This window comes from Aquarana catesbeiana, linkage group LG03 (genome assembly GCF_042186555.1).
Source record: "Aquarana catesbeiana isolate 2022-GZ linkage group LG03, ASM4218655v1, whole genome shotgun sequence".
Lineage (NCBI taxonomy): Eukaryota > Metazoa > Chordata > Amphibia > Anura > Ranidae > Aquarana > Aquarana catesbeiana.
In genome coordinates, this window is record NC_133326.1 from 493,097,944 (window position 1) to 493,111,331 (window position 13,388).

Consider the following 13,388-nt stretch of genomic DNA (forward strand, 5'->3'; position numbering starts at 1 on the left):
CTGTGTGTGTATTGTTGTGCACTCACATTGATGTCTTCTCCCCTGGAACGGAAACTACCGAGCCGAGGGGAGATGACATTATTTCCTTTGCTGCTGTTTAGCATACAGCAGCAAAGGAGTGTTCCCATTGGCCGGCGGCGATCGCGAGGGGGGGGCCACGAACGGATGGCCTCCCCCTCATCTCGGATCGCCGGGGAACAGAACGGGACCGCTTCGGGCACCGGGGGGGGGTCCGATCGGACCCCCCACCCGCGAGAGGCAAATCACGTACATGTACGTGATTTTGCCTGCCCGTGCCGCCTTGCCGACGTAAATCGGCGTTAGGCGGTCCTTAAGTGGATAAACAAAAAAAAGCAACAATTTTGAAAAAAAAACGCATTATTTTTTACTTTTTGCTATAATAAATATAAATATATAAAAAAACATTTTTTTTCCTCAGTTTAGGCTGATACGTATTCTTCTACATATTATATACAAAAAAAAAAAACGCAAAAACGTTTATTGATTGGTTTGCGCAAAAGTTATAGCGTTTACAAAATAGGGGAAAGTTTTATGGCATTTTTATTATTTTTTTTTTTTTTACTAGTAATGGCGGCGATCAACAATTTTTATCGTGACTGCGACATTATGGCGGACACGTCGGACAATTTTGGCGCGATTTTGGGACCATTCACATTTATACAGAGATCAGTGCGATTAAAATTGCATTGATTACTGTGTAAATGTGACTGGCAGTGAAGGGGTTAACACTAGGTGGCACTGTAGGGGTTAAATGTGTCCTAGGGATGTGTTCTAACTGTAGGGGGGATGGGCTAGCTGTGACACATCACTGATCATAGCTTCCGATCACAGGGAGCTATGATCAGTGACACTGTCACTAGGCAGAACGGGGAGATTCTTGTTTACATTAGCATCTCCCCGTTCTTCCTCTCCGTGAGACGATCGCGGGTATCCCAGTGGACATCGAGTCTGCGGGACCCCCGACCCGACTCACGGAGCTCCCGGCTGGCGCGCGTCCCGCCGGTGGCACGCACGCGATGGCACGGCAGCAAATTCAAAGGGACGTAAAGGTATGCCCATTTGCCCAGCCGTGCCATTCTGCCGACGTACATCGGCATGCGCCGGTCGGGAACCGGTTAATGAGTGAATTAAGTATTTGTTCCCTTTGCAAAAGATGACTTAGTACTTGGCGGCAAAACCTTGTTGGCAATCACAGAGGTCAGACGTTTATTGTAGTTGGCCTCCTGGTTTGCACATATCTCAGGAGGGATTCTTGTCCCACTCCTCTTTGCATATCCCCTCCAAGTCATTAAGATTTTGAAGCTGACGTTTGGTAACTCGAACCTTCAGCTCCTTCCACATATTTTCTATGGGATTAAGGTCTAGAGACTAGCTAGGCCACTCCAAGACCTTAATGTGCTTCTTCTTGAGCCACTCCTTTGTTGCCTTGGCCATGTGTTTTGGGTCACTACCATGCTGGAATATTCATTTTCATTGCCCTGGCTGAGGGAAGGAGGTTCTCACCCAAGATTTGACGGTACATGGTCCCCTCGTCCCTTTGATGCGGTGAAGTTGTCCTGTCCCCTTAGCAGAAAAACCCCCCAAAGCATAATGTTGCCACCTCCATGTTTGACGGTGGAGATGGTGTTCTTGGGGTCACAGGCAGCATTCCTCCTCCTCCAAACACGGTGAGTTGAATTGATGCCAAAGAGCTCGATTTTGGTCTCATCTGACCACAATACTTTCACCCAGTTCTTGTCTGAATCATTCAGATGTTCAGTAGCAAACTTCAGACGTGCTGTACCTGTGCTTTCTTGAGCAGGGGAACCTTGCGGGCGCTGCAGGATACCAGTCCTTCACGGCGTAGTGTGTTACCAATTGTTTTCTTGGTGACTATGGTCCCAGCTGCCTTGAAATCATTGACAAGATTCTCCTGTGTAGTTCTGGGCTGATTCCTCACAGTTCTCATGATCATTGAAAATCCACGAGGTGAGATCTTGCATGAAGCCCCAGACCGAGGGAGATTGACTGTCATTCTGTGTTACTTCCATTTGCGAATAATCGCACCAACTGTTGTCACCCTCTCACTAAGCTGCTTGGCGATGGTCTTGTAGCCCATTCCAGCCTTGTGTAGATCTACAATCTTGTCCCTGACATCCTTGGACAGCTCTTTGGTCTTGGCCATTGTGGGGAGATTTTAATCTGATTGATTGATTGCTTCTGTGGACAGGTGTATCTTATACAGGTAACAAGCTAAGAGTAGGAGCATTCCCTTTAAGAGAGTGCTCCTAATCTCAGCTCATTACCTGTATAGAAGACACCTGGGAGCCAGAAATCTTACTGATTGATAGAGAATCAAATACTTATTTCACTCATCAAAATGCAAATCAATTAGAACTTTTTAGAAATGCGGTTTTCTGGATATTTTTGTTGTTATTCTGTCTCTCACTGTTAAAATAATTTTACCATTAAAATTATAGACTGATCATTGCTTTGTCAGTGGGCAAACGTACAAAATCAGTAGGGGAGCAAATACTTTTTTCCCTCACTGTAGGAGCAATCAAGGAGTTAACTGTGTGCCTACCCATATATAATGTGTTTTACTTTAAGAACTGGCTGTTTTTTCTCCCTGCAACAGCCAAATTGCTGTTCACAGTAGTACACAGAGTTCTGTATTTTTGTAAACACAGAACTCTGTGTGAGATTGGAAACAGCCGATCAGCTGACTTCAGCTAAAATCATTGCCTGAAATTAGCTGCCAAACTTATTCTGTGTCCAATCACGGCATGGGTCGGGAGGGGGAGCGCGCGTGCGTGGCCAAAACCTGGCAGCGTACAGGTACGCTGTCTGGTCTGCCTGTGCCACTCGGCCACAGTAAAACGATTGTTACCCCAACACTTCATATTCCTGATATGCGCCTGCTGTACCATGTACTTTACGATAAAGTATCCTGTTCAATCCCTCTGCTTTCCTAATAAAAACTGACCACACTAAGCAGGAGAGCACGCTGTGGTTAGTACTCTAGCTATGCTGGGAACTCAGTGTACTCTCCTTCAATGATCAGACCTGTCCTGACACCCCCCCACTGCACAGCCATTCACTGGCAAGATCAGTGATCTTCTCCTCCCTCCAGCTCTTATGCAGCTGAGAACAGAGGGAATGTGATCACTTATAAAAAAGGGAAAAAAAGTATTTATAATGGGGTTTTTTTTATACAAAAATGCTTTGCCTTTCATTTCTATTTTACACTGAATTGGTTGTTTTAAAAGGTGATTATTTACAATCACTTTTATGTTTTATAAAATATGCAAGTGTAAATGGGCCATAAAGGTAAGTCTACCCAAGAGTGATATTTGAATTAAAGATGTTTGAGTCCGGAGGGCAGAGTCAAGTACTGACTGTTTATTACTCTTGGGACCTTTGATATCTCCTCCAGCCATAGTTCTTGGCTCTCTTCGCATCTCAAAGGTTTAAGGAGGCCATAGATGAAGCGATTTTCTTTACTGCAACCACAGCAGTGGCCACACATGGGTCAAAAAGTGGTTGGTTCCTGCTGAACTGGCCAAATTTTGATCCATCTATGGCCACTTTAAGCCTGGGTTCACACTGCTGCGGTGCGACACACTGCATGTAATTCGCACAGGAATCGCAGCACATTGCCATGCTAATTACATGCGGTGTCCCTGAGGTGTGAGTTGAGCCATGGATCTGTATGACTCAAATTGCACTATATTCACACCAGACTGGTGCAGGACCCTTTTTTGTCCACACCAGAATCGGTTTGCATGGGTGTTTGCACCGCATCTAGTGTGATCCGAGGCCAAAGGATAAGTTCACCTTTGGGAACATGTTCCACCCGTTTTTAGGGTGGAAAATGTAACGTTCCCGAAGCTGCAGCTACTGCTCGATCCCCCCACCTCCCAGTGACAGCAGTACTGGGAGAAGTTCCCCATACTAGCTGTCACTTTTGTAAATCAGCACGGCCCTGCTCAGCTCTGCACACACGGGCGCGTTATTCATTCACAGAGCTCTGTGTATGAATGAACTACAAGTCTTTGTGGCTATCAGCTTATAGTTCTCAATGAACTACCACGGTGCTGTGGAGCGCCATGGTAGTTCATTGATTCTTCCTAACAGTGTATCTGCTTGCCCATATGGGATGTACGGGCACAAAGATACACAGACAGGTCTGGAGGAGACCTGCATGGCCCCAGCAAAATGCTGATTGCTGGTGCAGAGCTTTATAGGCTCTAAAAAAATATAATAATAATATTATTATTATTTGCACATTTTTTCTACCTGTAAAAAATGTGCATTTATTATTATTTTTTTTCAAAAGTAAACTTATCCTTTAAACAAACGTTAGCTGGATGCATTATTTTGCTGCACATTCTGTATTTGCTGCAAAGCAGCTTAAATTTGTGTTGTGTGAGGGCCCTCAGGGACTCTGTAGTGGTACAGCTCCCAAAACTTTAGTGGGACTTGTTATTGTTTTTTTCTGAATCCGTGGTAGTGCAAAAACCTGAATGTGAAACACACACTAAAAAATGCACGTAAGGGTGTGCTTTAGTCCACCCCCCAAAGATGTAGGACCTCTCCCTGATCCCCGGGATGCAAGGCTCCTGACAGGGACATTGGGTTCCAATGGTCTGCCTAGGCAGAAGGCCTGGCAGACCCCGTTATTCTAGGTCAGCCGAAGCCGACCATTGATTGAATACTAAGTTGAGGGGCTCTCCCAAAGACAGACTTACAAAAGTAAAAAAGAGTCACAAACCGTGGAGAAAAATAAATTAGAAATTAAAAATAAAATAAAATAAATAAATAAAATAAATACAGTGCCTTGAAAAAGTATTTATAGTCCTTGAAATTTTCCACATTTTGTCATGTTACAACCAAAAACGTAAATGTATTTTACAGATAAGAATGTGAAAAGTCTGGTGTGTATTTGTATTCAACCCCCTGATTCAATACTTTCTAGAACCATCTTTCACTGCAATTATAACTGAAAGTCTTTTTGGATATGTCTCTACCAGCTTTGCATATCTAGAGAGCAGGCCCAGATTAGTCATAGGGCAAACCCAGGCACTTGCCCAGTGGGTCGGGGCCGCCTGGGCCGCCAGTCTTCGCGGGGCCCAAGGCAGCTGAGCTGCTGTTTGAGCCTGCACCGCTGCCAGTTAAGCTCAGCCATCGGCACCGGGGGGACAGAAACATGACTGTGAAGGGGGGAGGAGCTACAGCAAACACCATGGAGCTAACCGGTAAGAGAAAATGTGAGTGCAGCCCCTGCATAGGAGGAGCAGTGTTGGCGGCTGCATATAGAACAATCATTCTTTTCATCTTCCTTCTGCAGTCTCTGCAGTCTCTGAATACCTGCGAGAGGTAGAGGAGAAGTAGGCATTCCGAGACTGCGGGAGGAAGATGGAGAGAATGATTCTTCTATATGCAGCCGCCCCCACTGCTCCTCCTATCCTGCTTCTCTCTGCTGCCCCCCCGGGCTCTCCACCTTCCCCCATGCTCTCTGCTGCCCCCCTGTGCTCTCCACCTCCCGCCATGCTCTCTGCCACCCCCCCTGTGCTCTCGACATTCCCCCATGCTCTCTGCTGCCCCCCCATGCTCTGTGCCACCCCCCTGTACTCTCTACATTCCTCCATGCTCTCTGCTGCCCCCCCCCCCCCCCCCCCATGCTCTCCACAATTCCCCATGCTCTCTGCTGCCCCCCGTGCTCTCCACATTCCCACATGTGCCAATTTCTGTTCCAGCCAGTACTAGCCTTTCCGAGCCTCCATAACTCCAGTAGAGGTACATAGCCAGTCACCCCAGCTCCTGGTCAAGCCAGAGCAAGCAGCACCCCTACTGGACACTGATAAAAACAGATACTACAGTGGATCTTAGCCAAAAGGTGGGACTTGTTATTCAGTAAAAAAAAAAAAAAAGACTACAAAAGTAAACTTCCAACTGGCATACTTTGGGTTTACAAGCTCGCTGTGAACCCAGGCTTACTCCACTTTTGTTGAGAAAAAAAACACTGATACTGACTCTGAAAAAGAGTGACTAATTAAATCAGCTGGTGTCTCCATCCGTTTAGAAGTGATTAACTCCTAGGAAATTATCTCACCAAAAATGACATTTTTGTTGCAAAGGATGCCTAAAACCTGACTTGTTTCCTAGTGCAGAGTTCTTCAAACAAACAGGAAATTACATTTCTGGGAGAGTTCTGTACACAAACTGTGCACGTAACGCCGCTAGGAGTCAAATTGCATTGAAATTATAGAAAATTGCAGCAGCTGCAGTTTGAAAAGGAAATTAATTTTTTTGTGTTTATTACAATATAGCTTGTGTAGCAATTGTATAGGTTATATTATTTGTTATTTTTACTCGCTGTATTTTTTTCCCCAGAAAGTGGAGTTACCTTTTAGGAAAATGAAAAAGTCTTGGGCAAAATAGTTCCCAAATATTTATGATTATCAATTAATTGAAATACCTCTGCTATTAGCACCACAATCACACAGTCTTCTTTCTCCTGTTGATTAAGCTCAGATATCAAGGAGTTGAGGGTGTCTGCCAAGTAGGAGTGCACCTCCCTCTTCACACTGGGGATCCCCATTACTACAGATACTGGCAAATAAAAAGGAGACATTAAGACGAAGCATTAAAATAACTGAAGTATAATATTGTACATTAATAAACAAGTACAACAAATTAGGGACAATTCAGTTGCTCATTCTGAAAAGGTGTGTTTTTTTTTAATGAGCATATCATAGTAATGATAAATGTTCAGTGCAATAAAAAAAGTATAACCAATTAAAAACTGCATTTAAGAAACCCAAAATTAACATACAGCGGGTAAAATAAGTATTGAACAGGTCTCCATTTTTCTAGGTAAATATATATATATATTTATAAAGGTGTTTTTGAGAGGAAATGTTCCCCACATGTCAGTAACAACCCATGCAATCCATACATACAAAGATACCAAAACAAATACATTCAGGAATTAAAGTGGTTGTAAACCCTTTGCAACCACTTTATTCTACAGGCAAGCCTATAATTAGGCTTACCTGTAGCTACACTGGATATCTTCTAAACCTGCACGGTTTAGGAGATATCCCTGTATTTGCATGTGCCAACGTCATTTGCACATGCGCACTTAAGCAAACTGAAGCAATGGCACGTACATGCCGTTGCTTCAATTGTACTGTGCCATTACTGGGGGCTCCCGCACGTGGGAGTGACGTCATTGCGGCTCCAGCCAATCACAGCGCCAGAGCCGCGATACCAGGAAGTAACTCCCCGGAGAGATGTTGGCCGCCGGAGCGGTGAATGAGGACCGCTGTGGGGGCTTCGATAAGTAATTCATAATGAGCTAGTATGCTATGCATACTAGCTCATTATGCCTTTATCTTGCAGGTTTTTTTTGGGGGGGGGGATTTTTTTAAAGGGTTTGCAACCACTTTAAGTTGTGTAATAAAATGGAATGACACAGGGAAAAAGTATTGAACACGCTATCTGAAATGTATTTAATACTTCGTATAAAATTCCATTTTATTACACAAATTAATTTCTGAACTCATTTGTTTTGGTTTCTTTCTATGTATGGATTGTTATCAACATATGGTGAAAATTTCATGTCAATAGAACCTTACATGAAACATATTTACCTAGTCAATTGTTCGGTAAGTAACTGTAGTTTGTATTTTGGGCTGTCTACAAGGTTTTCAAACCTAATAGGTGACCTGGAAAAGGAAAAGGCAGCTGACTGGGTTAGAATTTGTTAAGGTCTATAGTTTATTGGTCACCTAAATAAGGGTCTTAATTCACGAATCTATGGACAGGACACATGCAAGTTAACAGTGGGGTTGTCTGACTAAAACTGGAGAGTGCAAAGTCTGGAGCAGCTCTGCATAGAAACCAATCAGCTTCCAGCTTTTACTGTCAAAGTTTAAAGTGGTTCCAAATGCATTCTATGCATTAAGATAAAAAGCCTTCTGTGTGCAGCAGCCTCCCTCAGCCCCCCTAATACTTACCTGAGCCCCATCTTGATCCAGCGATGTTGCATGAGAGACTCGGCTGTTCGGGACTCTCCCTCCCGATTGGCTCAGACACACAGCGGGCGCCATTGGCTCCCACTGCTGTCAATCAAATTCAGTGAGCCAATAAGAAGAGTGGGCGGGGCCGAGCTGTGGCTCCGTGTCTGAATGAACACACAGAGCAGCGGCTCGGCTCGGGTGCCCCCATAGCAAGCTGCTTGCTGTGGGGGCAGGAGGCAGGAGGGAATGGCCAGGGTTCCGAGAAGAGGAGGCTCTGGGCTGCTCTGTGCCAAACCACTACACAGAGCAGCTAAGTATAACATGTTTGCTATTTTTAAATTTAAAAAAAACAAGACTTTAGTATTACATTAATTGAACGTGATGAAGAAAACGCTAATTGGCTACAAAGCACAGCTGCACCAGATTTTGAGTTCACCAGTTTTAGTAAATCTCCCTCAGTGTGCTTGTTTCAGAGGAAGACAGCCATGTTTACATCCAGCTTTAGCATATCCATAGACACTGGATGATTGCCCTTTTGAGATCTGCAGTTTAGTCAATTTTGGGCACCTATCATTTTCTTATGGAGTAAAAATGAATGCTGCAGGCAACCTTGCAACACTAATAATGTAAAAAAAAGTTTACTGGGTTACCTAAACACTTTTACACTTATGAGTACAAGTGGGGAAGAAGTGACTACCATCTATAGATCGACGTGGGTTATATTCATGGCCAAGTAGGCAATCCAATTTTCTTCCGTTGACAATGGATGCACATAAATCTGGTGGCTACATTTTTCCTGTTGGCTACAAGATTTGTCCTGAAAAGTACATCAGTTTGTCCGCCTCTGATTTATCACAAAGTACACCTGACATGCAATACCAAGTTAATACTAGTAATACCAGGTTAATACTGGTCTGACCAGACATGTCGGGAAAGAATTACTAACAATGCCTACCTCCTGTTCGACCTTGACCCACATGTATTGCCGGCTGCAAGCTGTTCTCCTTTGATAGCAGGTGGGGAAGGTGATGGAAAATGGTCGGTAGATGTAATACATTCTTGTTTGTGATGTTCCACAATTTCAACTTGGTTTCATCTTAAAGAAAAAGATCCAGCAAACAGACAAGGTAAATGCATTTTGAGATGGTGATTTCTAAATTAACGTTAAAAAGCCTGATAAGAGAGAGAGCACAATGTGCAGACGATTGAACTCATTTGCAGCGGCCCCCTGATTGATGAGGTTTGGCCCGCGGATTGAAAAAGAATCATTAGTTCAATTTAGTTTGGAGAAAAACATGTTTTCTCCTTATAAACCTCAGAATGTACTAAGCAATTTAGTCAGGAGAAAGGTTAAAAGGATCTATTTAAACGGACACAGAAGGTGAAATACAATGAGCTTCCATTAGAGTACTATTTTTCTTTTCTTGATGGGGGGGTCCTACGTAAAGATTTTTTTTCTTCCAATACAGAAATTAAAAAAATAAAGTGTTATTATACCCAGGACCCTGTATTCACTATATTTGGTCTCCCACAGTACAGAGAACGTGAACATGCAATTATTTTAGTAAATATAAACTGCTAAATACCTTTTCCCATCAGCAGTATATAGCAGTTTTGTGACTTCTATCAGTGCCTGGTTAAAGAATGTAGGAGGAGTTTTCATTCTCATCTGACTGTCCTAAGAGGCTGCAAGACTCCTGACCCTCTGTATGGACAGTGCTGATTGGCCCTGTGCTGATCACATGCACCCTCCCTAAATACAAAGAAAACGCTCTAGCAATACACATCAAACTGAGCATGTGCAAAGTGCCTCCAATGCTCTGTACTATCAGGAGATGGATTCGGGACTGTGGAAGAAAGGGAGGATCAGAGAAGACCTGATCAAACAGCCTTTTTACACAATGTGGAGGATTAACCCCCCTTAGGTTCCACAGTGAGTATAAAAAAAATGCTTCACTGCATATACAAACTGACTTTTACTGTTGTGGGTAGGCAAGGATCAGGTCACTTAGGCAAGGATCAGGCCATTAAAAGAGAACTTGCCAAAAAAACATTCAGTTTTCCTTTACTAATTTCTCCTAAAAATTTTAGTTTCCTGAATCTCATGCAAAGCTTTTGTCTTTTATACTTACAGTCATTGACCCGAATAAATATTCTTGACTGGAGGAGTCACAAGAAGGTGAGAGTGAACAGCCAGCAGAGGCCCTACCTACAACTTATTGGCCCTTGAGCACTGACACACATAGCCTTGCTTGGCACCATTGCACAGTAATGCACAACTTGGCTCCCCACCACTGCCACACATACCCTAGTCTCCATCACTGCACCAACATGCACTACATTCCACACATCTAAACCAACGGGCACAATGCAACTGTGTACTGCATCGTTGCACACAACATGATTCTCCGCCAATGTACCCACATGCACAAACCCACTCTCTGCCACTGCACCAACATGCTCTTTCTCAACCACCACCACAAGACAAATGCACACTTTTGATTTTTTTTTCTGTACGACTGAAGATATTGAGAAATACACTGCCAAAATAAAAAATGAACGATAGGACTCCCCACTTTAAACCAGAAAGCAAAGCACCCCAAGGGCCCGTTCAAATTTGCCCGCACATTAAGCCACCACTACACCGTAGCAGTTTAGTGTGCAAGCAGCAGCCATTTTGGACTGCAGGTATATGCGGCTGGGGGTAATGCGTGTTTTATGTGCCACAACATTTACCTGTGTTGATGCATGAGGAAAATCACAGGTAATGCCGCGTACACACGGCCGGACTTCCCAACAGAAAAAGTCAGATGGGACCGTGTGTATGCTCCATCGGACTTTTTCTGTCGGCATTTCCGACAGACTCAGATATAGAACATATTCTAAATCTTTCCATCGGAAATGCCGACGGAGTTTAGCCCTTTGGCAAGTCTGACCGTGTGTACGCGGCATAAGTGCACTTAGTGTGAACGGGCTTACTCTGCCTATCCCCAAATCTTTTCATAAAAAAAAAAAAAAGAAGAAAAAAAAAAGTTTGGGCTGAAGTTGGGAATAAAGTGGTATTAAACCCCAAGCCAAAAATGTATTATATTTCAGCTTACCAATCATTAGATGTGTTGGCTGTATCAATTTTCTTTTATTTCCTCTGTTTTCACTGTGAGCTGGCCAGTAACACACCTACTCTATTGCGCTCACTCTGGATGAAAGAACACAGGGGGCACATTTGGATAGCAGCGTTGTCAGTATGGAGTGGAGTGTTAGCTTTATTAGCAGATTTAGATACACTAACAGATGGAAGTCAAACTCCAGCTAATTCTTCATAAGTAGTTACAGGAAAGTTTTTTTTTGCTTTTTGGATCAAGATTTTTAATATATAAATAAAAGATGATCATTGTAAGCACCCCTGTGATTGTTAAATGGTTTGTCCCCTCTCTGTAACTGATACATTCGGCTGGAGAGCTTGTTCTTTTGAAAAACAGACTTACTGTCTGGATCGCCAAATGAAAACAGAAGAAAGTCTAAAAAAGAAAATGAATGCAGCAATCACATCTTAAGAATGGTAATCTGCAATATAACAAAGGTTTGCTTTTGCGTTTAATACCACTTTAAAAAAAGGCAAAAGAAATTGTATACAGTTTATCTACTTGGTTTAGGTAGACAGTTCCTCGTGTTATCAATTTTTTTCAAGGCATCTTCATAATAATTACAAGCAGTATTATATGTGAGCTTATTGCTAGTGGGGGATTGGTTCATTAACTTTATCCACACCTTAGACTGGGTCTATAGGGGCTTTTCTACCTTCTCTTTAATAGCAAATACAAATACTAAAGAGAAAGCATATGAAGTTTACAAAAGCATTATCCACATGGCAATTAGCTAAAACACCGAATAAACAAAAGCTTAGGCTTACTGATGTTATCTAAGGAAGCAGACCCTATTCAACAAAAATCAAACTTCAACTGCAGTATGATTAATGTTACAAGTCAGAAATAGAGGTTTGTTACAATAGGATAGGTGTATATGTGCTGGTATTCGTTTGTTTTCTTTTCCCACTGGAGAAGGGTAAAGCCCAGGTTCACACTGCAGTGACTTCTCATGCGAAGTGCGCTACAAAGTCTCATGACAAGTTTAAAACACATTAATTTCAATGGGTGCTGTCTTAATTGCTGTGACTCAAGTCGCAGCGACAAAACAAATAGTTTCTGCACTACTGTTTTGCATCTTCTTTGCGACATGAGTGCCATAGACTTCATTATAAAAAATTTAAAAAATCACAAAAGTCACAAGAAAGTCGTTTCTTTGTCCCATCTTTGCGACTTTGGCTTTTTAACCCTATATACTACTCCCATTCCATTTTCTGCTGTGTACATGTGCCTTAGCCTCGATCCCTGCAGCTCAAAATCCTCTCCCAAGCATTGTCACCTCCCAGAGCACTCTGTCCACCTAGCAAGCACATTGTACAGCTGTGTTCACACAGCAGAAAAGATGAACAGCTCATCTGACTTGTAGGTGAGCATCCTGCAATTTTTGATACAAGGGACCTGACCTATAAAGACCAAGACAAACGAGACTGAGCATGGTTAGCCGTAGCAAGACTCTACTATGAGGATTGGGAGAGCTTTTCGGCCAAAGAATGGTCCAAAAAATGTAAGTTCAATAATATGTGTCACACTCTGGTTTTGGCCAATCATTACAATACAAAGTCGCAAAACATCAAAGTCGCCAGCAAGTTGCAATGCAAAGTCTCAATTTCCTTCATATAATCCTGACTGCAATTTTGTTCTATGAAAATTATTTGAGTGTCTTTGGTAAGAACTGAGCTCAAGTAGAAGATGTGAGAGCATTACAGCCTGATTGTTTTCATTTGAAAGAGAGAAAGTACGAGCAAATATTAGATCAATTAATTTCTATTTAAAGCAGCACTATTATTACAACCAAAGAGAAGAGATTTAGATTATTAGAGATGACCATTGGTGACTGGTTGTCTTTAAAGCGGAGTTCCAGCCTGTAAAAAAAAATAAAAGGCAACAACTATAAATACTGTAGCTGCTGACTTTTAATATAAGGACACTTACCTGTCCAGGTATCCCGCGATGTTGGCACCCCTAGCTGATTCGTCCATCGGCTTTGGTGCAGGCGCCGGCATCTTCACAAAGGGAATCAGGAAGTGAAGCGTTGCGGCTTCAAAGCCTGTTTCCTACTGCGCATGCTCAAGTCGCGCTGTGCTTTTTGAATGGTCCTGCTGTCCTCTGGGACCTGTGTGTCTCCCAGAAGGCAGCAGTCTTTGTGTGGCAATCTTACCCGGAAGTGGGAGCGGGTACCTGGTTCTCCCTTCCGCCCCAAAAAAGTGCCGAATGTGGC

General features: G+C 43.0%; 1 protein-coding gene across 1 annotated transcript in view; it reads right to left on the reverse strand.

The window, feature by feature from the left end:
- The window catches only part of MGAT4B (alpha-1,3-mannosyl-glycoprotein 4-beta-N-acetylglucosaminyltransferase B), a 992,488-nt gene that overhangs the window by 557,179 nt on the left and 421,921 nt on the right, over nucleotides 1–13,388 (reverse strand). Inside the window, exons 3-4 of the mRNA XM_073621056.1 lie at nucleotides 8,983–9,123; nucleotides 6,482–6,615 (exon numbers count right to left, since the gene is read on the reverse strand). Of these exons, the coding sequence (XP_073477157.1) occupies nucleotides 6,482–6,615; nucleotides 8,983–9,123 (275 nt within the window). The remainder of the gene's footprint in view (nucleotides 1–6,481; nucleotides 6,616–8,982; nucleotides 9,124–13,388) is intronic.